Genomic DNA, 23,605 nt, shown 5'->3' with positions numbered 1-23,605 from the left:
GACTGAAAATGAACCAACTAGCAGAGCACCAAAAAGAATTCCTGCTGATTTGGACCAGTGTATTTAAGTGTGATTGTAATCAGGCAACTGCTATATAAAAAAAAAGTGGGGGAGAAAAAAGGGAGGAGATAGACGAAAAGAAAATATATAAAGTAAATGATATTACGGAAAAAAATCCAACAAATCACACCTGGAATAGAAGATTTTAATTATTACTTTTTCCTATTTCTTTCATTTTCCTGAAGCGGAAAAGATGGGAGGAGGAAATAGAATCGTTAAGGATAAGGAATATATTCAAAACAACAAGTGTAAAGTTATCAGGACAAAAGCAATAGGAGAAGGAAGGAGCCGGTTTGAGAAGAAGCAAAGAAAATTTGAAGACTGGACGAATTTTCTGGTGATCAGTTGGTCCTTAACTGGTAATCACCGTTTTGGGTGATGTAACGAACCCAAGGCAAGGCTTGATAACCGCTCTTCTCAATAATCTTCAAATAACGAACCTAGAAAACAATTGGGCGTGAGTTGCAAGTCCAACTGAGATGGCGCAACCGGCGGTAACGAAAAAGGTTCCCGCCGAGGGCGCATAGATGGCGTAGGAATGTCTTTTAATGATACCTGAATGCCCGAAGTGGTGAAGTATGGGATCTCAAACTTGACCTGGATAGGAGGTTTGCCTTCCGTTTCCTCGCTGGTGACGCTGGGCAGCCCAAAGTGTGCCCGCATCAGATATTCCTTACCGCCCTGTGAATAGCAATGCACAAGAACGAGTGGGTCATTATCATCATCAGATCCTTTTACGTCTACATCACACGGCCTCCCACGGGGGGAAAAAGCCCAACAAGAAGCCATTGAAGGGCAGGGGTGTCACAGATAAGGCAGAAGGACAAAGCCGGACAAATCCATCCGTTTCCCTTTCGATTACTTCCCCCCTCAGTTAAAATGCGACAAAAATATAAGCGGAAATTGAACATACGGGAAAGGATTTGATACTCCAAATGAGAACATTCTGCTCGGGAACGTATTTGACGCTTCCGACGGATGTCTTGAACTTGGGAGAGTCGGCGTCCGCTGGAACGGGAACAACGACTTCAACGTGGTTAGCAGTGGACCGGCGCTTGAATTGAGACCGGGCTTTGATCATGTACTCGACGCGAGAATGGGCATGCCGTTCAATTACAGACTCGATCCAAATGAGGGGCTTCACCTGTTTCGAATCAAAACATCAAAAAGGGTTACACTCGACCCAAGTTTTCACTTGACTTTGCATAGGATGGAAGACTTACGTGAGTGTTTAACCGATAAGACATTAACTCAAACTCGCCATCCGGCGGGATGAAAGAAATTGTTCGGTCGTTTTCAAACCTAAAAACGAAATAATAGAATAATGGTTCCATTTTCGGAATTGCGGATAAACTACTACCTGGACAGGCGGACGCATTGATGAAACTTGACGTCCTCCAATTCGACGGATTTTGATTTGCCACGGCCAGTGCTTTCGAACAAAACCTTGTCGTTGAGTCCCAGACGCAACTCGGGCATGCCCGATAGGTAGACCCTCATCTTTATCGAGCCGACGATCTCGCTCCTTAAAACATTGCCAGTAGTAGAAGCCTGGATAACGATGCAAGATTTGATGAATCTGAAAGAGGGGAACTCTTGAGTAGAAACAAAACTTACCAAAAGATTGACAGATTCAATCACGTCCAGGAACACTTCATTTTTCCGGTACTTGATACCTTCTGACCGCCAGGAAACCGCATTCGTCACTGCTGGAGGTGGTCTTGGTGCAGTTTCTAATTTGTGCCCTTCTTGAGTGATGTACCTGATGTAACAATGGTTATAGTTAGGTGATGTAAGACGGAAGTCCAAGATGAAGCAGAAGCTTACTCTTGGAGGATCTTGCTTTCCGTAGTTTGTGGGTAGCCAAAATCACTCATTTCATCCAAAAGTTCAAATACAATGACAAAGTTGTCTCTGATGCTCTCCTCTTCAATTTCTTTGAAATACTCGCTCATCACTTGGACAATTTTGTGTAGGAAAGAGAAAACCATGGCTGCATTGGCGTTGTTACGAGATACGCTCACAATGTACAGATTCTGATGCTGTATGTACATGAATGTGCATCCAGACGTCTGAAGCAGTGGGGTCAAGTTACCCTCTTCCTCTTTTTCCATTAAAAGAGGCAAGAATTTGTCAATCAACCCCATTTCGACATCTCCTCGGTAGTTGCGCGAGATCAGCACCTGTTTGACACCAACACGTATATACTCATGACTCATAAATATTCATGTAAAATCAAAAATTTAAACTATCTTTACCTTTCCCTTGACGTCAAGAATAAAGATTGCTGACGTCGACATGATGATGTTAAAAAAAAGAAACCACTTATTGTTTAATAATAAGAGATTTCTTGATATTTATTTAGACGGGAAATGGGCCGAGATGACACCGCCACCCAGTTTGGCAGGTCTTTATCGGTCTTCTGCTACGGAAAATGCCAAGTCGCTGAAATTCAGATTCGTCTAAAGCGCACCAACAAAATGGGTGAATTTTTATTTCGAAAATTCGGCGAATAATAAATGTTTCACAGTATGTTACATGCTTAAAATATATATGATTTGTCATTTTGAAAAAAAAAACTAATTAAAATGTTTAATCGAAGATCATATCGCCCCATGTATGATAATCACGGGATAATCATGACTCATTGCAGTCTGACATTTTAAATTCAACTAGGAAGCGAAACAATGGATTTTCAAAATGAAGAAGAATATACGCCTAATTATTTTGATATTATCTGATCGAGAGAGAGAGAGAAAGGGGGGAACGATGAAAGCCAAGTCGTAATACGTAATTCGTGCTTTATTCTGCGTCCCTTTGTTTGATCGATGAGAACCGTGGAAATTAGAAAAAGATTCCTTCTATTCAAATACATCAACCCACATACGAATATACATTTTTATCTAGCTGCCTGTGTGGTATACACGCAGTTGGAACAAAAGAAACGCAGCTAGATGGTTATAAATGAGTTCAATCCAACAAATCAAAATGTCGGCTCTTAACTCTCTAGCTGTGTGCAGTTGGCAGAAGACACAGCAGTCATCCTGTCTGGCAGAGTCAGGAAAAGATTCGTTCCCAAAGGCTACTACGGACGTTCCTCAACACACTAAAGAAATCAATACACAGTAAATCCTTAATGACGTCATCCTCTGCTGAGGAAGACGGAAAAGAAAAACGAAATCGTCCGAAATCTTTGGCATTCCAGAGTTAATGAGTTACACCAACACATTTCTATTACTTGTCCAGCCAAATATATAGATCGGAAATATATAAATAAACATGGCTAAAAAGAAAAATTTTATTTATTCAAGAGGGATATATAGAACTTGAAGCATTTCCATTTCAACGAGAGGGGGGGGGGGATAACGAAAATGTGTGCGATCAAAGTGAGGGGGGAGAATGACGGTGGCGCTACCATGCGCACTGCAATTTTCCCATTCGAACCGACTGTTTAGAGTAGTAGACGTTCAGACACACAGCGAGCAAGTCTTGTGTTCCTTCGTTCCCATCCTTTTTGAAGTTTTTTCTCGTGTGTTAATTTTTTCTTTTTCTTCCATCCATCAGCTATCAGTTTCCTATCCTCTTTTTTTGTCTTACCTTTTTTCAGTTTTGACAAAAACAAAAAACATTAAATTCTAAATTCGTATTCGTAATTTTGACTCGATATTAAAACACACGGGCTGTTTTTTCTCTTGATTTCCTTTTTTCGAAATATCGTTTTTTGATTCGCGTTCATTTTTCTACCTACACGTTTTCCCTCCAAAATCGTTATTTTTCTTAAATCGACGACAAGAGTGTGAGAGTGTGTGAGACCACGCGGGTGACCACCGGCCATTTTTCCAACACATCAAAAAGGTAATATCTTCGATTGCATAGAAAAATGAACCCCCCCCCCTTTTGCCATTTCAAGATGGCGGTTTTTCGGAGAAAGAAATAAGTAAGAGATAGATCGGGTCAAAAAAAGAAAAAAAGGTATGGAACGGGATGGGCTACGTAAGCAAACAGCTGCCGAAACCAACTGTCACTGTGTTCATACCCAGCCTCCTGCCCTAGCTTCGTGTGTGTAGCTAATCATTCCCCCCCCCTTTCTCATCCCCCCACCTTTTTTTTTAGTGAGTGTGTATAGAGTTATTTTCATTTCACTCATCAGTCAACACACACACGAAAGTTTCGTGTTTTATTTTTTCAGAAAAAAGGGCAAGGTCTTGTCAGGAAGGAGCAGCTGCAACTATGGGAGGGTCTATATCGATTTAGTTTTTTGTGTGGCCCCCGCGCGTGCGTTCAAAGCGACGATCAATAATCCAGCGGCGTCCGGAGAGACCCCCCTCCTTCTCCTTCGGGAATGTCGTAGACTTTTAGTAACAGTAACTCTACAGCTTCTTTTTTTTTCAAACATTTCTTTTCACGAGGTGCTAAGAAAAAGTTTAAATGCGTTTTCTTTTTTAAGGTAATGACATTTTCTAGAACGTTAACTCATCACCCTTTGTCGGTTTTTGAAAAAATTAAAACGGAAACCGGATGAAAAGTTCCGAGTAGGGCAGATGGTGGGCGCACGCGCCACTTCGATCCATCTGCGCCGTGTGTGTCTATGTGTTTGCATGGCCTCCATGGCAACCGTGACTCCCCCACCTTTTTTTTCAGTGAGTGGATCAATAGTTCTTCTTCTTCTTCTCTGTCAGTAGTATAGAAAAAGAGAGAGGGGGGGGGGGGTAGTAGTTGGCTAGCCTAGCGAACAAGATTTTTTCGAAAGGAGAAAAGAGAGTCGAGGGAATCGATGAAAGAAAAACTCGTTTCTCTCTGCCGCATTGGACGAATGATTCGATCCTGGGAGACATGAAAGAGCCGGACGTAATACGAAACTCTCTCCGACGACTTACTTTTTTTTCTCGGGTATTATTCATGACGAGGGAACATTGTCGCGCGTCTTGATCTAACGTGTCGTCCAAAAAATGTTATCATAAAAAAAACCGTTTCTCAAACAACGACCCCGTTATTATTTGTTCTGTTGTTGCCTGCGACACAAGAGAGAGAGAGATCTCATCGACCCCATGTTGCCCGCTATTCAATTCAAGAGTAGGGTGTCTGCACATTTCAGTCTGCAGATGGTTACCAGGGGGTTGTTGGTTGGAGCAGCTGCATCCAGGCTTTTTAAATTCCCCCATCTCCTTTTGTGTGTGTGTGTGTGTGTGTTCACTGTGTGTGTGTTGTGATTGTGTCCGGATGCGAATCCCCATTCCACGTCAGATGGCGTCATAATCCTGCGACCAACCAGCTACTCTTGTGGTGTACAGACGCCGATCGATAGCTCCTCCGCCGAGGTCTCTAGCTCCTTTTTTCCTCTGACGCCCCAAAACTCGGCTGACTAGTCCGTTTTCTGTTTGTGTGCTTTTGTAGTACTTGGGGTATGCGAGTTTTGGCTTTCTTGTTTTCCGTTTTAAAAAAGAGTATTTTTAATGAGAGGACACGTGTCTTTAAAACACTTTAGTCACGCTAATGAGTCCCGTTCCGCCTCGGAGCGATTGCTCAACGACTTTTCTGTGGGCGTATCATTAACTTTTATCTGAACAAAACATTTATTTGTTTGTATTTTGTTGTCTTTTATAGATTACGCAGCATCAGCCGAAAGCATCAGCGACAGAATGAACGGTTTAGAAAGTCTACCTCAACACGGCGTCCTGACAGCCAATGGACTCAACCACGTTGCATCCGTCAATAATGTTAGCCACGTGAGAGGATTCGTCTGTCTCATTTTTCTACTCTACTTTTTTAAATCCATTTCCTGGACTTGTCGTGTTCGACATTGACGTTGGTGTCTTGTTTCTTTTCTTCTCATACAGGGATCGCAGCACATTGTACCCAAAGATGACGAGAGCAAGACTAACTTGATTGTTAATTACTTGCCACAGACGATGACCCAAGAAGAGATTCGCTCCTTGTTCGCCTCCATTGGCGAAGTCGAGAGTTGCAAACTCATCCGCGACAAAATCACAGGTCTTGATTTTGAGATCAATGATGGTAGATAATTTATCGACTGTCTGGAATTTTATTTTAACCCTTATATTATCCGAATTCAGTAAAAATCAACCCGATTTCTCTCTTTTTTCTTTTCTGTTTCCGTTTGCACTTTCGATCTGAAAGCAGGGCAGAGTTTGGGATACGGATTCGTCAATTACCACCGAGCTGAAGATGCCGAAAAAGCCATAAATACTCTCAATGGATTGCGTCTGCAGAACAAAACCATCAAGGTGAATATATAACAAAATTTGATCCGCTTTTTGTTAGAAAAGATTATTTATTTTGCATACGGAAAGAGGAAGAAGAAGAAAGGGGTCTCTTTCATTTCTTCCGTCTGTTTGTATCTACGAACACGGGTTCTGTCTGGGTTTCTCATGTAGCGTCGAATGTTTTGATTTCCCGAAATAGAGCCCAAAGTTTTACAAGACTGGGCTGAAATGAAGGGAGAAAAAAGTCGGTAGACCGTGTTTTACAGCATGGAACATTATGGTCACCATGCTTCTTCTCTTTCTAGTATATGAAGCGTCCAGCTTTGTTGACACAACTGGGATGGCAAATGCATATCATGCCTTGATTTTCGTTTTTTTCTCCTCCTCCCTCGTCCAACTACTGCCTAACTTTGACGTTAAAATATTAACCATTTCATTGCCAATTTAGGTTTCGTTCGCCCGTCCCAGCAGCGAGAACATTAAGGGAGCCAACTTGTACGTCAGCGGCATACCCAAGACGATGTGCCAGAGCGAATTAGAGACTCTATTTGCGCCTTTTGGACGCATCATTACGTCTAGAATCCTCTGCGATAGCATCACGGGTATTTCACTATTACTTTTACTGGATATTCTTTTTTAGAGTTTATTGCCTTAGCTACGGCTTAGGCTTTATTTTGATTCATTGAAATTTATTTTGATTTTCTCTTTTTCATTTGCCCTGCGCTTCTATTTTTAAACACATGTAAGCAGCCGGTCTGTCAAAAGGGGTGGGGTTCATTCGGTTTGACACGCGAGGGGAGGCAGAACGCGCCATCGAAAAGTTGAATGGCACCGTGCCGCAAGGAGCCACCGAGCCCATCACTGTCAAGTTTGCCAACAACCCGAGCAATTCTACCAAGGGCCTAGCTCCGCTGGCTGCCTATCTACCTGGTAAACGATATAACTCTACACCCTTGCACCTCTACTTGACGTTATATGGAACGACAGACGGGACAGATTGATGACGGAATTTATTTTGTGTTTTTTTACAGAATTTTCATCAGGGGCAGCGGCGGCGGCTGCTGCGGCGCTGGGCGTGAGACGTTTTGGAGGACCTATACATCCTACCGGACGCCTTCGCTACATCCCACTTTCTCCTTTGGCCAGGTACATTTTAAATCCTAAATTTCTTTTAAACCCTCCTTTTTTTTTCAATCTCTTACTAGCTACTACTACTATCTGCTTCTTTTTTTGTTTCATTTGAATTTTGTTCTTTATGTTTCCTGTTTCTTTTTTGTTGTTTCTTCCGTCTCTTCCACATAACTTCTGTTTCATCCGTTACGCTTATTTAAAAAAATCGGGCCAGTAAGTCTGAGCCAAAACTCTCCAATGACAGTCGCTCGTTAAGAATGATAAAAGTCGGCGGTTGGTCGTGGCTGCCCCGCCATTTATATACAACAAGTAAAACTAAAACAAACAAAAAACGAAAAACGAATTACAAAAAAGAATAAAATTCTGAATTTTGGGTATTCACATTTTTTGTTTGTTTTTGATTTGGTGGTTGATTTTCTTCTGATACTCAGATTCAATTGTATGATTTGGATTATTTTTATGTTTATGACAGAGGCGGGGCAGCGTGGCAACCGATGGGCGTCACTGGTGTGAATGACGGTGTTGGGGTCAATGAAATGAGCATCACCGACCTTTCGGAAGGCGCTCGCACTCCTTCCAGGTAGCTTATTCTTTTTTCAAAATTCCCTGTCCCTCGCAACCCAAAGCTTTTCATCTAGTGAAAAGATAAAAGAAAAACAAAAGAAAACACGACCCTTGATCTCTTTCCTTTTTACAAGCACTTGAATTTTTTTGATATGGTCACTTGTTTTCTCATTAATCTGGAATGGTTATAAATTAACACTTGGCGGATGTTCAATGTCTAGGAAGAAATTTGGTAGTAAAAACAAAAAACAAACAAAAATAATTTAGATTCGTGGGAGAGGTTTGAAGGGGGACAGGCCACTGTCAATGGCGGGTGTCTTACTACTGCTACTACAACCACTGCTACTACTACTATTTGAGACCCACTAGCTGTGCGTTTCAGCGTGTGACATGTCTGACACGGACAAGGAAAAACCACACTGTAACTAAAACACAAAATAATTCTCTAAAACAAAAATAATCAATTTCGCAAAAAGTCGAGTGGTGGTGCTTTCCGCGTCTATTAAAATCTAGTTGATTTGGTTGCGCGTATGATTTGTTGGGTTTCTACTATTTTGACTTGTCAAATCTGATTTTTGTGTTTTCTCTTGATTTTTTCTTATTTTTAATGTGTTTCTTTTTTTTTTACATTTCTTCCCGCTCCCGAACCCACCTGTTTTTTCTATTTGTATATTCTTCCTCCATTGTTACACACACTCAAGTGCGGGCAAGGCTGTGTTGGCCCTCAACAAGGGGCTTCAAAGGTCAGTCTCTATATCATCATGCAAACCATTTCAACTTTTTTCTTTTCGGTTTTCAAATTTTTAGTTTTCAAAACTCTTTCTCGTTATTATTATTCTTATTATTATCATTTGGTTGGTCCTGGTCTCGATTTTTTTAGTTCTACTGTCACTTTTTGCGCTTTCTCTTTCTGAATGTCCAAGATAACAACTAACTTGAACGTTTAACTCGTAAATCGTTCCTTTATTTTGAAATTTAAATTGGAGATTTTTGCAAAATGACAAAACATAATTTGTTAATTATTGATTTGACGTTCAACGTGTAATAATAATTTTGTGTTTTTTTTTCTTTGTTGCGTGTTTGCCATTTTTCTTTTCTCTTTCGGCGTTGGCGTTTAGGTTTTCACCTTTGGCCGGTGATATTTTGGCTTCGCCGTTGCTTCCTGGAGCTGCGGCCGCTGCTGCCGCTGCCGCCGCTGGTGCTGCCATTCCAGGTACGGTATATAAAGTTCCACAGTGAATAAACCCCGTTTGAAATTCACAGATGTTTACTTCAAATTTGATGAAGGAACAGGTTGGTGCATTTTTGTTTACAACTTGGCGCCCGACACGGAGGAGAGCGTCCTGTGGCAACTCTTTGGCCCCTTCGGTGCTGTCCAGAGCGTCAAAGTGATTCGCGATTTGCAAACGAACAAGTGCAAAGGCTTCGGGTTCGTCACCATGACCAACTACGATGAAGCACTTGTGGCTATCCAGTCGCTCAATGGCTACACGCTCGGTAACCGCGTCCTGCAAGTCTCTTTCAAAACCGCCGGATCCTCCACTGGTCGTCCCAGCAAAGCCTAACCGATTTCACACACTACTACCATTGCCAGAGCCAGCCACTTACACAATCACCCACACCAACACACGTACACACACAGATACACATACCCCCCTCCCTCCGATTCGCTTTAGTAGCTGACAACCCCCCTCCATTCAAATAACTGAAATAGAAGACAAGACCCTCCCCCCATCTGACCTCCCTTCACGGACATCTCGCACTTACTTCGTCTGCGGGAATTCTAAAACAAACGAAAGGAAAGAAATCATTGTCATGGAACACCCCTTCCACCCCCCTCAGAAGAATCACGTCCGATTGTGGTCGCGTTTCTTTACCTCCTCGTAAAACCTCACCACAAAAACAAACCAATAATCTGTTGAAAATTCCTCTTATCAAAAAATCATCGTTTACAAAGCTAGTCAGCTCTGCTCAAGCGACGTTATTTAAGAATTGCAAAAAGTAGAAGAAAAACGGAAGAGAAAACGAAGCAAAAGAAACCGAGAAAAATTATGTAAGCGAGAGGTTTAGTCGAGAAGATTTGCGAATAAAGTTTTCGCAGTGAGGCAAGAAATGGATCTCAACAAATGTAAAAAAAAAAGGGAAAATGAAATTTGAGATTGCTAGTCACTTGGTTGAAGGACAGAAAAAAAGTCTACCGACTTTTTTGTATTTTTTTTCCGAGGAAAAAGAAGAGTGAACGCAAATCGTTTTCACCTCCGTCAACGCCGTGTTCTCGACCATTCTTAAAATTCCGAATGGTGCAAAATAATTGAGTTTTGTTTATCTTTCGTACATTTTTCTATCACGCTCTTCCTACCCCCCAACCTGGAATGATGTCTCCTTCCCTCGTCAGTTGAAACCTTTAAAAAAGCTTCAAAATCAAACAACTGACTATTGGGAATAATTCCAAACTATTCAAGTACCCTTTCACTCCTTAACTTTCAGACGATAACCCTGCCCTTACTAACTGAGAATTTATGTGTATTTTTTTTTCTCTTTTTTTTTTCTTTGAGTTTTGGATATTCATCTGGATTCATTTATTTCCCCATTTGGTTTTTTTTCTATGTCCCCCTACTTGGTTCATCACTTTCAGTTACACCAATTTTTTTTTCTGAACTTTCATTTATTTCGTTTCGTTCAATTTTTTTTGTTTTCATTTATATTTTTTTTTCCTGTTTGAAAACACATTCGTACACGTCAAACACAAACACACTATACGTTTTACACAGACACGGAACGTACGTCCGGACGTACACGATAGAACGGAAATACTCGCAAAAGTCTACTTAATCGCCAGAGTGCGTCGCGGAAGGGACGTCAGGATGCGGATATTTAGTCGATACATTCCTTATTATTAACAGAAGTTGACGACAGAGAAAGAGAGAGAGAAAAGTTTCATATGTGTTTTTTTTTTCAAGAAAAAATTACTTCTTTGACGATTTTTGCGTGTCATCTTTTTTCAATTCACTCGTTTACCTCCTGTTTATCGAGTCGAGTAGCGGTAAATAGTTTTCTTTTAATTCCTATGGTAGCGAGTAGAAATACGAAAAGGTTTATTCTTATTATTATCATTATTATTATAAGTAGTGCTTTCCATGTTTTCTTTCCTTTTTGCGTCTCTGAAGCGAGCGACAGGAACAATTAAAATTTTCTTTCGAATTTGGATCGCTCGATTGGATCATTTTCGTCGTTACTTTTTGGGGTTCGCCGTCCGCTCGGTTCCCTTTTCTCATTTCGTCACTTGTTCGGTTCTTTCTCCCCGCTCTTTTAAAAAACAAAAAGAACCGAGACCAGTAGTGTTTGGTCTACCGTAGTTATTCATAGTTTCGTGTATTTTTATCATTCAATTTTCCCTTCTCATAATTTCGAAAAAATGCCACCTTTTTTGGTCATTGTTTTTCTTGTCGCGCTCTCGATCTCCTCTTTCCTCTTTTTTGCGCTCTCCTTTCTCTAGTCAACCCGTCGAAAATTTTTCTCTCGTTTTTTGAATTCCAATTTTTTCGATTACGTGTAGTTTCTCCTTGATTTGTCTTTTTAATTTTGGTCGTTCAAACAACCAACTACTACATCAACAACAACATCTAAAGAACAATCGAAAACTTGGTGATCCGTTTTCGAATTTCGCGCCACGAATGACACGTTGAACGAGCGTTTTGATGGAAATTATTAACATTAGAAAAAAATGAAATTTTGCCGCGATGCTCAAGTCAACAAACACGCAAACGCGGTGAATGGAACGTGAAAAGATCACAGGGAAAAGTATTAATATCATGATAAGCTTAAAACATACAAACATACAAAATTCAACGCGATATTAAAACTTGGGAGAAAACAGAAAGACAATGTTGAATCTATATAGAAATTGAAAAAATACCCAAAAAAATCGAATGCTTGTAAATATAATGAAATACCGAACATTTTCGTGGGAAAATACATCACCTTATAAAACAAAAGTTTCGTCATTTATTTTCTTTATTTTGTCTTAAATTTATAAATCGATGGATCATGACTTGCCATCCTAATTTGGAATTTTATGAGTGGAAGAAAATAAAAGAATATTGTGAAATGAGTTTACGCAGAAGGGAAAACGTTGATCATAACCTTTCAACAGCTAAAAATGGATCAAACCCATCTACTCTTTCAGCCCCTTTCACGCACGCAAGGGAGGTGTCGATTATCGAATGACTCAGCTGAACTGAACTGCTAAAGCCCGTTAACACAAATGTGATTCTGAAGAGAAGACTGAAACAAATAATGTCGGTCCAGTGCCGGCTAATTCTAAATATAGGAAGGGGGGCCAAATCAAGGCCAAATAGCCTTGAATCCGATTTTGTAAAATATTTTTTAAAAATCGTATAAAATACAACATCGGATCGAAATCAAATTGTTGCGTTGCGTACAAACAGGAAAAAATCTAGTGTGTTGCTTTTTAAAAACTTGCAAGATGCTTTATATTTTTGGAAAATTTCAAGTTCATTTCAGTGTTTTAGTTTGCTTTTGCAGAGCTATGGACTCATAATATGGGCTATGGTTTCCATTTTCCAAAGTCCTGTCGGTTTTGTTTTTTGTTAAAAAAACAAACAGGAAAATAATAGAATCTTGCTGCTTAGTAGAACCTTTCTTTGTGCATTGTCGTCTGCATAGCCTGAGGCAGTTGTCATTACGTTTACTACACTTCTGCACAGTCGCGAGAGAAAAGTATTTTAGAGTAACCCATATATTTTCCTTTTTTGTTTACCAAGAGAGTTTCGTACAAGACTTATTTATAGCCTGGGATTCTGAATCCGGCATTGTGACATCTTATTTGTAACTTCATGTTTTCTTGTTTGAATAGGTAATCTCTTTCATTACTTACTTATAACGCTTATAAACCTCGGAATTCTTTGCTTTATTTCTAGCTGAAAAGAGATATTACCGCCATGGCCCTCAACTACGAACCTCATCTTTTGCGACTTTCTGACGATATTCTTCTTCACATCATGTCATATCTAAAGCTAGAAGACATCCTCACTCTGGCACAGTAATTATAATTAAAAACCATATGAACAGTGACTGATAAGTGATGCACCCTTATCTAATTATATTTACAGGGTGTGTGCTCGTTTGGAGAAAATCAGTAAAGATAGAACATTGTGGAAAGAGGCAGATCTGCGTCCTAGATTCCTCACTCATTCAGAACTGGAAGATGCAGTCAAGTGCTTTCACCGAGGTACAAAGGTACTAGCATCAACAGGATCAGTAAAACTGCTATCAGGAAAGGTACCAGAAAATACAGAGTGCCTCTCTCCTGCACTATTTGAGCTAGTGACTCAAGCTACAGATCTGGAAACACTGATACTGGAAGAACACTTTGTTAATGCTTCTGTGCTAACTTACAAATGCTTTCCTTCAACACTGAAAAGTCTTTCAATGGAAAACTGCAAACTTATTAATGTTCCTGTTAAAGAGTCCTATTTCTTCAACATGGCAACTCAGACACCTCATCTGGAAAGCCTAAACCTTAATGGATGTTTATGGTTTGAAGATCATTCAATGATGGCCATCAGCAAATGTCCCAAATTAAAAACCTTACGATTGAGAGGCTGTGCAAAAGTAGGGACATGTGCGGCCTATATATTTCTATCGGCAAGGTTTGGCTTCGAAAATATTGAAGTCCTTGATTTGCGAGAGACTGCTATATCTGACGCTGAAGTCCGAGCTTTTAAATCCAAGCCGAAATTAAAGCGATTGTACATTGACGGAAGAGTGCACAGGTATGTTTAGTGCCAAATTGCGACTATTATACACGTAATATCACGTTTTTCTATCATTAATATATAGGAGACAAGATAGTGAGGAAGCCGATCGTGTAACAGATCGAGGACTAAATACTCCAGAAGAATTTGTTCCTCACTTGGAGGTGCTGGTGCTGACCAACACCGAAGTTCGTGACGTGACTTTGCGACATCTTGCTAGGAACATGCCTAATCTACGATTGATCGATGTCCGCGGTAGCCGAGTGACAGAACCTGCTGTTATCCGACTCAAGACCGACTTTCCCCAACTGCGGATCGTATGTGACTTTCCAGAATGGACGGTGGCTAGTTCGCTTGTTCCATCGGATTGGTGGATAGATTGTGATTTTGTTTTCCAAGAAGATATCAAACGCCCTCCAACATCGGTACCGACTTTAAGAGATGGTGCTGCAGAACCTTCTCGCCTCGAACGCATTGAAATTATTGATGTTGGCCCTGGCATGGTTCGTTTGCGACGAATCGTTGATCGTCCTTTGTTATTTCCCGCACCTGTTCCTCAGGAAGCGGCTCCTGAACTGAGACAAAGAGAAACTCCTCCACCCGAACTGCCTCGACCTGAAGACCAAGAACTACCTCGATCACCCGAGTCGTTACGATCTTCGAGCGCTGGTTCTTCTTCTCCTCCCCAATTGGACAACGTACGTGATCCCGCTGACCCCCCTTCGTAACCCTTTGTGAGTTCCTCCCCCCCCCCCCCCCCTTTCTCTGTGTGTGTGTGTTGACTATTATCTGAATCGCAACAATAAATTTAACGATTGATAGGTTTCAAAATTTATGTTGTATTAATCAGAAGTTGACGGAAGGAAGACTTCGTGCTTTAAGAATTCATTTCATTCACAGTCTTTGATGTCTCTTCCGTCTCCATTAGCAGTTCAGAACTGACATATTTCTCCAGTAATTCTTGTTTCTTTCGGCGCAGAATAGCCTCTTCTACCTCCTTTTGAGAGGGAACAGCTACGTGAGCTACGAATCTTGGTGCTTCAGTTTCCATTTCCTCGTCACTGTCTGCCAGAACGGAATCGTCCTTTTTCATTCAAAATAGAACATCCATTAATTTCTTTCACTTGTTTTGGGAAAAAGTAGTAAAAACATACCTTAAGTTTACGAGTTGTATAAATATTTTCTTCGGCTCCGTAGTTTTTATCCGATTCCAAAATACCTGCTTCTTTCTTTGCTTGCCATTCTGCAACTGCCTTTGCGACCGCTTTAAATAAAATAATTCCTAAATTAGTAAATTGCATGCAGATAAATTTAAAATACATACCCTCTTTTTCAGCCTCTTGTTCTAGTGGGATAAGAATTCCATCATCATCGTCACGGTATCCGTAGTAGTCGGCATCAATATCTTTCATTAATTCAGCTCGTGATTTTTTTGGCACAGGCATTGGTTCTTGCTCAAACAATTCTCTGACACCTGTAAAAGAGGATGAATGAATGAAACATAAATGCATATCCCCGCGAATGATATTTTCTTACCTGGCAATTCCCGAGCGGCCCCGAAGTACCGGTAACCACGATTCCCTGGAACTTCTCGACCTTCGCGGTCAAGATAGCGAGGGCCTATTCGCCGGTAGTTGGGCCCACCCAAGTTAAAAATTTGAACTTCCCAATGATACTTTTCTCGAAGCAATTTGTTAATCTCATCATTGAGATCTCTGATTCTGTATTCACCCAGTCCAGCTGCGAAAAATGGGGTGTTCAATATTATTCTATATTTTACTTTTATGTAAAATGTATGAAAAAAAATTTACCATTCTGAATTTGTGTGACTTTCTTTGAAATTTCTCTTAAAATTTCTCTTCGCCACCTTTCACATTCTTTTAAGTCTTTGCACTCTGATGCCAAATAAGGTCTACGATCCTTCCCTCCTAAGGTTCCCAGTTGAGCAGCCCTAAAACGTGCCAAGGTTGTCCTAAAAAATTCCATACAAATACATTATTTCTTTTCATCACACACCACAAGTAAATTTGAATACACACAAGAAAGTGTTTGGAACACCTTGCATTTGCATGAAGCGATAGAAATGAATGGAAAACTTACATGGCTTTTTCAGCATTTCGTGCCATTTTTAGTCCTTAATGCTTTCGATACCAGTTATGAACGATTAAAAAAGTAAATTGGAATGCAAAGAACAACTATTTTATTTAATTTTTTAAAAATAAGTAAGCAAACTGAAAGATGCGAAGACTGAAGAGGACTTTTGCTTCTGCTTGCCTCGTTATTACGAAAAAATGCTTTATTAACTCCCCAGATGGCATCATAAGACGGAAAATTGAGCAACAATGGCGTATATCGACATTTCGCCTGCCCTATACGAGTGATATTACATTGAAAGATTGTGTAAAGTTGATAAAAAAAAAACATTAATCGAACAAGTTATTTAAAGTGAACTTCAAGGTCTGAAGTATGTAACTGTTGACGAGAAATCGCTAATTTGACCTACAGAACTTTGAAACTAGTGCGCCGCCTTTTCATTGAACATTCTACATGAATGGAAAATGGAACTAGAGCCCAAAGAATGGAATCTGACAAATAGTCAGGATGTTCTCAGTGACAATAACAAGTTTGAAGAGTCAAAAAAACATAAGTATCCCGAAGAAAATGAAACAGTGGCTATCAAAAAGCAAAAGTTAGATGAGGACAATGAAAACTTGGAATGTCTGAACTCGCTTAGGAACATTTGTGAGGCAGATCTAGAAGACAATGCTGCTCCTCTTAATACCCTGCCACCCTCTGAAGAAACTCTAAAACTAAATGTAACTACCACTCAAAAAAAGAAAAAGAAGAAAAAAGTTGTTTCTGAGGCAGCCACCAAGCCCAAAGACGTCAAACCAAAAAATGAGAAGTTGAAATCCCACATGAGGAAAAACATCAGGGATATTCTGAAAGGTGATGAGCTTGAGGCAGAGACAAGAGCTGCTCAACAGAGAGAACTTGAAAGAGTGCAAAGAATCCATCAACAACAACAACAACAGCAGCAACAGCAGGTTCCAGAATGCAGCTACATCCCTCATTTTGATGAAGAAGATGATCAGGCTCCTGCTTCAACTTTAGTTGAGGATTTACAAGCATTAGCACAAGAACTTGAAGATAGCACACTTTCACCAGATATCCCACTTGAATTCTTAGAAAATGACCAGCCCTTCAATCAAACCTCAGAACCTCCTACTGTTGATATTGCCAAGGTATGATAATCAACTTTTTTTGGTACTTCATATGGAAATAAAAATTTCTTCATGTGTTATATAGGAGGATAATCATGAAGTGCATGTGCAAAAACAAATCTATGATGATGATGTGATATGCCTTTCAAGTGATGATGAAGAGTTTCCTCCCAAACCGGCCCCTTCAGCTCCTACATGTTCTAAACGATATGTCCCAGATGATGACGATGATGATGTGGTCATACTTTCAGGTATGTGTTTCAGGTATTCAAAAAGTATTTTGAAATTATAATTAGCTTTGTTTCGGACTTTCAGGAGATGATGAGAAACCCGAAGTAGTTGAAGAAGAAAGTGATGTCCACAATTTTGGCCTTCATACAAGAGATGAATTAAACAAGCCAGATAACGAAGGACGAGTTCTAATAAATGTGGGTCACCCTTCCAATGAAGTCGACATTTTTCTAGCCCCCCAACTTGCCCGAGCAGCCAAAGCCCACCAGATTGGCGGTATTCGTTTCCTTTACGACAATGTCGTGGAGAGCTTGGAGCAGTACTCCACGTCAGAGGGATTTGGCTGTATCTTGGCTCACTCAATGGGCTTAGGCAAAACGTTTCAGGTCTGCGCCTTTTCAGAAGTGTTTTTACGTCACACCAAAGCGAGGACTGTGTTGATCATTGTTCCAATCAACACAATTCAAAATTGGGTTTCTGAATTCAACTCGTGGTTACCGCCTGAGCTCAGTCCTGAAAGAACAGATGATGATCCTCCTGTACAACCTCGCAGTTTCCACCTGCATGTTTTAAATGACACAACTAAAGATCTCAACTCGAGATCGAAGGTAAATTTTAATTTTCATCTAATCTTATTGGTTTTAAAAAATGATTAACTATCGTCACAAATATGATTCTAACTCACATTGTTTCGTTATTCAGGTGATAGCTGACTGGACCAATAAAGGTGGTGTCCTTCTTATCGGTTACGAACTCTATCGACTGTTTTATACTCAGCGAGAGAGTAAAGAGAAAAAACGGTCGAAGGTTTCGAAAAAGACGAAGAAAGTGTCTGGATTTGTTGATTTGGAGGAAGAAGAGAAAGAGAAACGACGGCTTGAAAGTATATAATGAAATTACAGCCTTAAGTCATGTTTTAATTACAATTTTCTTTTTTTCGCAGAAATTTACCAGGCCTTAGTCAATCCCGGACCGGAGTTGATAATTTGCGATGAAGGTCATCGTATAAAAAATATGAAGACATCTATTTCAGTTGCGCTGAAAGAAGTGCGTACACGTCGTCGAGTCGTCCTAACAGGGTACCCTTTACAGAATAACCTTCTCGAGTATTGGTGAGTTGTACATACATCACAAATTTTTGGATCAAACCAATAATGTAAACTTGCTCATTTAACAGGTGTATGGTTGACTTCGTCCGGCCGAATTTTCTCGGTACAAGAACCGAATTTGGAAATATGTTTGAACGACCCATCCAGAATGGACAGTGTGTGGACAGCAATCCAGCCGATGTGAAGCTTATGAAAGAACGCGTATACGTACTTCATTCCTTGGTTAAGGGTTTTGTCCAACGAAGAAGCCATGCAGTGTTACGAAATAGCCTTCCACATAAAGAGGAGCATGTTCTTCTTTTACGGATGACGACACTTCAGCGGGAGCTTTATAAACACTACATGTCTCAGCTGTTGCTGAACAAATCAGTGTCCAACCCTCTCAAGGCGTTTGCAGTTTGCCTCAAAATTTGGAACCACCCCGATGTGTTGTACAATTTTTACAAGAAAGGAAAAGATGACTTGGACTTGGAGTTGGATGAAGAGACACCCGAAAGTCGGAAAAAGAAGAAAAGTACTGCCGTCACCAATGCCGTTCCTCCGATGCCTTCGCTTCCTACTCCAATTGTTCCTAATGATGACGAAGCTGGAGATGGTAGCCAATCCTCTCTTCAAACTGGTTTCCCTGTTGATTCAGGAGCCAATGACTGTGCCAAAGAGAAGAAAGAAGAGGCCATCTCTTTGGAATGGGCTCATGATTTCTTTAAAGGTATGAAATGAAATTATTTTATTATCATCAGTGTTTCTTATATTTCTTGTTCCTTTTATTTTATAATAGGATACACCCCTGGTAATATTGAAAACGCTGCCAAAACGAAAATATTTTTCACCATACTGGAGGAATCTGTGAAAATTGGAGATAGACTTCTAGTCTTTAGCCAGTCCTTATTTACCCTTAATATGCTCGAAGAATTCCTTCAGCAACGTAAAATTCCCAGTAAGTTGTAGATATGTTAATCAGAGGAGCCATTCTTAACGTTTTGTCATTTCTAATTTAGATCGTGGAGAAGAACATTGGTGTAAGAGTAAATCTTACTTCCGACTGGACGGCAGCACCACGGGCATGGAGAGGGAGAAGCTTGTCAATGAGTTTAATTCCAATGCAGACGTTTTGCTCTTCCTAATTTCTACCCGTGCTGGAAGCCTCGGCATCAACTTGATAGGTGCGAATCGTGTCATTGTGTTTGACGCCTCCTGGAATCCTTGCCATGACGCTCAAGCAGTTTGCAGAGTCTATCGGTAAATCTTTTTTTAATTTACAGTACCCACCAAACTATTAGGTACACCCCCCTATTTTCAATGCATTCTTATGGCACTACGTGTCCTAGAAAAAATGCTATAACTCTTGAACCGCTTGGGCCAGATTTTTTTCCTTTTGGCCCTGAGTAGATCTAATGATGATCTACATTTTTTCTACACATGAAGTTGTCGTAGGATTAACCCCCACGGCGCTACGGTATCGTTCAGTTTATTAGGTACACCCGTTTTCCCCCCATATGCGCCGTGTTAAATACGGCGTTTTCCAAAATTTACAAAAAATACTAAAAATCAAGCTAAAATCTTTTTCTTTGTGCCAAAAGATGCAGAATTCTTCACTCTATACGAATGTAAAGAATAATTTACAATCAAATCAACTCAGAGAACCCTTCCCTATGCCTCAAAGTTTTCCACTTCAAAATTTGTACTTTTTTCAACAAACTTGCACTTTCGCCAGCAGAGGGCGCCCAATTTCGCCCAATTTTGAAGTGGAAAACTTTGAGGTATAGGGAAGGGTTCTCTGAGTTGGTTTGATTGTAAATTATTCTTTATATTCGCATAGAGTGAAGAATTCTGCATCTTTTGGCACAAAGAAAAAGATTTTAGCTTGATTTTTAGTATTTTTTGTAAATTTTGGAAAACGCCGTATTTAACACGGCGCATATGGGGGGAAAACGGGTGTACCTAATAAACTGAACGATACCGTAGCGCCGTGGGGGTTAATCCTACGACAACTTCATGTGTAGAAAAAATGTAGATCATCATTAGATCTACTCAGGGCCAAAAGGAAAAAAATCTAGCCCAAGCGGTTCAAGAGTTATTGCATTTTTCTAGGACACGTAGTGCCATAAGAATGCATTGAAAATAGGGGGGTGTACCTAATAGTTTGGTGGGTACTGTAATATATCGTGTCATTGACTGACCTCAAACTTTTGTTGTTGTTTTTTTTTAATCCATTTCCCAGGTATGGTCAGAAGAAACAGTGTTTTATTTATAGACTGGTGACCGATAACTCCCTGGAAAAGAAGATTTACGACAGACAAATAGGCAAACAGGGAACCGCGGATCGTGTGGTAGACGAACTTAATCCTGAGGCTCGGCTCTCGTTGAAAGAAGTTACGAGTCTTGTCTGTGACGACGAGGACGATCCGCCTGTCAGAGATTTCGGGGAATCCTATACGGCTGCATCTAATATCACCGATGAAATTCTAGGAGAAGTTCTTCAGAAATGGGGTCACAGTTTTACAAAAGACCCCTTTCAACACGACACACTTCTACTTGAAGGCAAGGATTCTGGGTTGTCGAAAGCCGAAAAGCGAATGGCGCAGCGCTTGTACGAGAAAGCCAAGCTGGATGGCAATATGCAGTATCGACGTCAGAACTATTCGTCTTATTATCCCAAAATGCCAGTTCCTATTCCGACAATGGACAACAATGCTTTCAGTCGCATGAATCCCATGTATTCATCTCCTCGACCATCGAGTATTCCACCAAAACATACCAACAGTCCTCCTCGGCAGGGAAATATGAACTTGTTGGCCGAAGCATTTGCTCAAGGAAAACTGGTCTGCAAAGAAATGGTACTCACAAAGGACGTCACTATCGCTAGAAATCAAATGCCTGATGGAACCGGTGAAACAACCCCAACTGTTTTACCTTCTGGAACTAGAGTGAAGTTAATTAAAACGCCAAAAGGTATCTACATGCAAACACCAGAAGGGAAAATTTTGCGCATTCATTCAGCCGCGCCTGCTACACCAGCATCTCCTTCAACGATAGCAGCCGCTCTAGGTTTAAATTTGAAAACCCCTCTCCCTGGTGTTCAGGATTCCTCAATAGGGCTGGCTTCCTTTAGTGGAGGATCAAAATCGTCTTTGATGGAACAGTCCATGTTGAAACGCATCAGAGGTAACGAATATTTTAAATTTAGATTTTTATGATTGTTGTTCTATTTTTTGTTATTTATTTATTTTTATTTTATTTTTTTAAGAAATGCAACAAAAGTCTTTAGTGGGGGATAGTTCCAAGCAAGTCATATCGTTCAATGACAAAAGCGCGCTATTGGCCCAGATCCGCCAAAATCTGACGGTAAACAAAGGATTCGGAAATAACCTGAGTAGCATGACTGCTAGAGTGGGAGGAAGTTCTAGCCCAAGAAATCTCCCTCCGTTGGCTAATAACTCGAACCTCAATCATTTTGCCAAACAGCTAGCAAGTTTGGCTCAGAAATCAACGGTGGATTTGTTGACGGATGTTGGAGTTGGTTGCAGCCAGGCAGATTTTGAGACTTGCAGCAATAGCGGCTTGTCTCCTAAAAGACCTTCGAGTCTTTTGCCAAATGGTAAATTATGTAAATTATGCTAACGGCTATATACTATATATTACACAACCCTCGCTTAGAGTCGTTTAATTTATTATATTTTATGTAATCAAATTGCATTTTGTTAATTTTAACTTTTTTCTTTGGATTCGAAAGCGAGAGCACTGCCAAGCGACTCACTGCCTAAGAAAGTAGCAACAGTTTCTCCAAACTTGACGAAAGCTCGCGTTTTTACTCCACGCCGTCCAATGGCCAACGTAGAGCCCATGTCGAAAATTCCTGCTACGGTTGATCATTCCTCGGTCACGGAGTCGTCGCCACCGTTGATGTCGGGCGCCATGTGCCCTATTCCTTCGGCTCTTTCGGCGCTGTCTGCTCTATCTTCATCTCCTCTGGCAGTGAAGCCTACTACTTATAACCGACCTTCTGAATTGTCACCTGATCTCGTTGAATTTGCCTCTAAAAGCGAAGAGGAGCAGCACTCTTCTATGGAAAGCAACGGAAGCACTCGGAATGGAAGTGGCCTTTTCGATAACCTCTCTTTGGCTTCCCAGCTAGAGGGTTTTGCCTCGTGTACCTCAGCTGCCGAGAGTCTCAAGGACTTGCTGAAAACCACGAACAATGCAACCAGCGAAAACGTCGTGCCCAGTTTACGGTGGAATAGTGATGAAACGTTAGCTAGTGTACCCCCTTCATGGTCTGATGAACAGCAATTTCCCACCAACCAGCAACACCAGTGGAACAATGGAGGACAGTGGAACGACGCTTCCACCAGTAGTCAAGTGAATTGGCCCTGGTCTCAACAGCAACCATCTCAACAGGCCCAAGCAAATTTCTCCAACGCCAATCGTTCAGGAGGCACTTCGACGGCTGCCACCCCAGCAGCACACTCGTACAACAACCATCAGTATTCTAACAACTTTGACGCTAGTAATCAGTGGTCGAATTACAACAACACGCCGACCGCAGCTAACAATTCTTACACTTCACATTCCCTTCCACCTCCTAATGGACACTATTCTGCTCCCCCTTACTTTCCTACTTCGTACTTTGGCTCTAACGCGCCGCTACCACCGGCTTACATGACCTATCCGCAAACTTCTCAACCCGGATACAACAGTCTGGAAGGTAGCAGCTACCACAATCAGTACGGGGGTAATGAATTCCCACCAAACTACTCTCAACCTTACCCCGGTAGCTATTCACAGTAAAGGCACTGTGCATCACATAAGAACAGTCACTCCAAAGTTTTTGCTTGGGCATTCAAATTTTTGGTTTGTTTATCCTTAAATATTTAATTGGTCGTGGTAACATTTGTTGGCTTGTGTTATGGAGTTAAAATTTTGCTGCGCTCCGTCTATTAACTGACCGGCGTTAGCCATCGTAATTACGATCAAATTGCATTACACCTACTGTGTATATTCGTACGTTTCTTATGTGTGTGTAAACAGGTGAATGCTGGGCAAGCATTTGAGATAATTCTGTTGAAAGCTGCCGTGTGTGTCTACGTTCCCCTTTGGCCTCGCAATCGCCTGTCCTTTATACCTCCTCTCTTTCTGAACCTATTATTGTTTGTTATTATGCCGTGAACGAAAAAAGTGGAGAAAATTTAGTTTCAACGTGACTAGTTATGAAATAAATCTGAAACACTGCAGTTGCAATGAAAATTTGTTCTAACATTATTTTAGTTTAATTTTCAAAACTTCTG

The 23,605-nt window shown here is 40.7% G+C and overlaps 5 protein-coding genes across 20 annotated transcripts; 3 read left to right on the top strand and 2 right to left on the bottom strand.

Annotated features, from left to right (window-relative positions):
* Positions 1-44: 44 nt before the first annotated feature.
* On the bottom strand, positions 45-2,491 carry LOC124337946 (AP-1 complex subunit mu-1-like). Its single transcript, XM_046791968.1, has 8 exons — positions 2,319-2,491; positions 1,888-2,243; positions 1,678-1,822; positions 1,421-1,611; positions 1,284-1,362; positions 974-1,204; positions 616-741; positions 45-500 (listed from the first exon to the last, which is right to left on the bottom strand). The coding sequence occupies exons 1-8, from the start codon at positions 2,358-2,360 to the stop codon at positions 402-404; spliced, it is 1,269 nt and encodes a 422-aa protein (XP_046647924.1). The 5' UTR covers positions 2,361-2,491; the 3' UTR covers positions 45-401.
* LOC124337944 (ELAV-like protein 1-B) lies at positions 1,226-11,974 on the top strand. Of its 16 annotated transcripts, none has more exons than XM_046791954.1 (11): positions 1,226-1,231; positions 5,665-5,786; positions 5,898-6,075; positions 6,199-6,305; positions 6,733-6,886; positions 7,032-7,214; positions 7,316-7,430; positions 7,888-7,995; positions 8,681-8,722; positions 9,098-9,192; positions 9,243-11,974. In XM_046791954.1, exons 2-11 carry the CDS (start codon positions 5,700-5,702, stop codon positions 9,542-9,544), a joined length of 1,371 nt encoding a protein of 456 aa, XP_046647910.1. In that variant the 5' UTR covers positions 1,226-1,231; positions 5,665-5,699; the 3' UTR covers positions 9,545-11,974. The 16 variants fall into 16 exon arrangements, with proteins under 16 accessions (XP_046647910.1, XP_046647916.1, XP_046647915.1 ...); XM_046791960.1 differs by lacking the exon at positions 1,226-1,231 and adding an exon at positions 3,504-3,915 and having other exon boundaries at positions 5,898-6,051; positions 6,202-6,305; positions 7,035-7,214; XM_046791959.1 differs by lacking the exon at positions 1,226-1,231 and adding an exon at positions 3,504-3,915 and having other exon boundaries at positions 5,898-6,051; positions 6,202-6,305.
* A 666-nt stretch (positions 11,975-12,640) lies between these two features.
* LOC124337521 lies at positions 12,641-14,587 on the top strand. Its single transcript, XM_046791545.1, has 4 exons — positions 12,641-12,855; positions 12,920-13,041; positions 13,112-13,774; positions 13,842-14,587. The coding sequence occupies exons 2-4, from the start codon at positions 12,941-12,943 to the stop codon at positions 14,482-14,484; spliced, it is 1,407 nt and encodes a 468-aa protein (XP_046647501.1). The 5' UTR covers positions 12,641-12,855; positions 12,920-12,940; the 3' UTR covers positions 14,485-14,587.
* LOC124337523 (pre-mRNA-splicing factor ISY1 homolog) lies at positions 14,576-16,030 on the bottom strand. The gene is made up of 6 exons (XM_046791547.1): positions 15,857-16,030; positions 15,568-15,728; positions 15,293-15,496; positions 15,081-15,230; positions 14,911-15,020; positions 14,576-14,840 (listed from the first exon to the last, which is right to left on the bottom strand). Exons 1-6 carry the CDS (start codon positions 15,880-15,882, stop codon positions 14,634-14,636), a joined length of 858 nt encoding a protein of 285 aa, XP_046647503.1. The 5' UTR covers positions 15,883-16,030; the 3' UTR covers positions 14,576-14,633.
* Positions 16,031-16,102: 72 nt separating this feature from the next.
* Positions 16,103-23,564, top strand: LOC124337520 (helicase ARIP4-like). The gene is made up of 11 exons (XM_046791544.1): positions 16,103-17,001; positions 17,066-17,231; positions 17,296-17,819; positions 17,914-18,094; positions 18,155-18,323; positions 18,389-19,029; positions 19,099-19,257; positions 19,319-19,559; positions 20,542-21,485; positions 21,568-21,918; positions 22,054-23,564. The coding sequence occupies exons 1-11, from the start codon at positions 16,315-16,317 to the stop codon at positions 23,106-23,108; spliced, it is 5,118 nt and encodes a 1,705-aa protein (XP_046647500.1). The 5' UTR covers positions 16,103-16,314; the 3' UTR covers positions 23,109-23,564.
* Positions 23,565-23,605: the final 41 nt, after the last annotated feature.

This window comes from Daphnia pulicaria, chromosome 4 (assembly GCF_021234035.1).
Source record: "Daphnia pulicaria isolate SC F1-1A chromosome 4, SC_F0-13Bv2, whole genome shotgun sequence".
In the NCBI taxonomy this organism is placed as follows: domain Eukaryota; kingdom Metazoa; phylum Arthropoda; class Branchiopoda; order Diplostraca; family Daphniidae; genus Daphnia; species Daphnia pulicaria.
The sequence above is the reverse complement of the archived record's forward strand: the minus strand, read 5'-3'. Positions and strand labels throughout refer to the sequence as shown.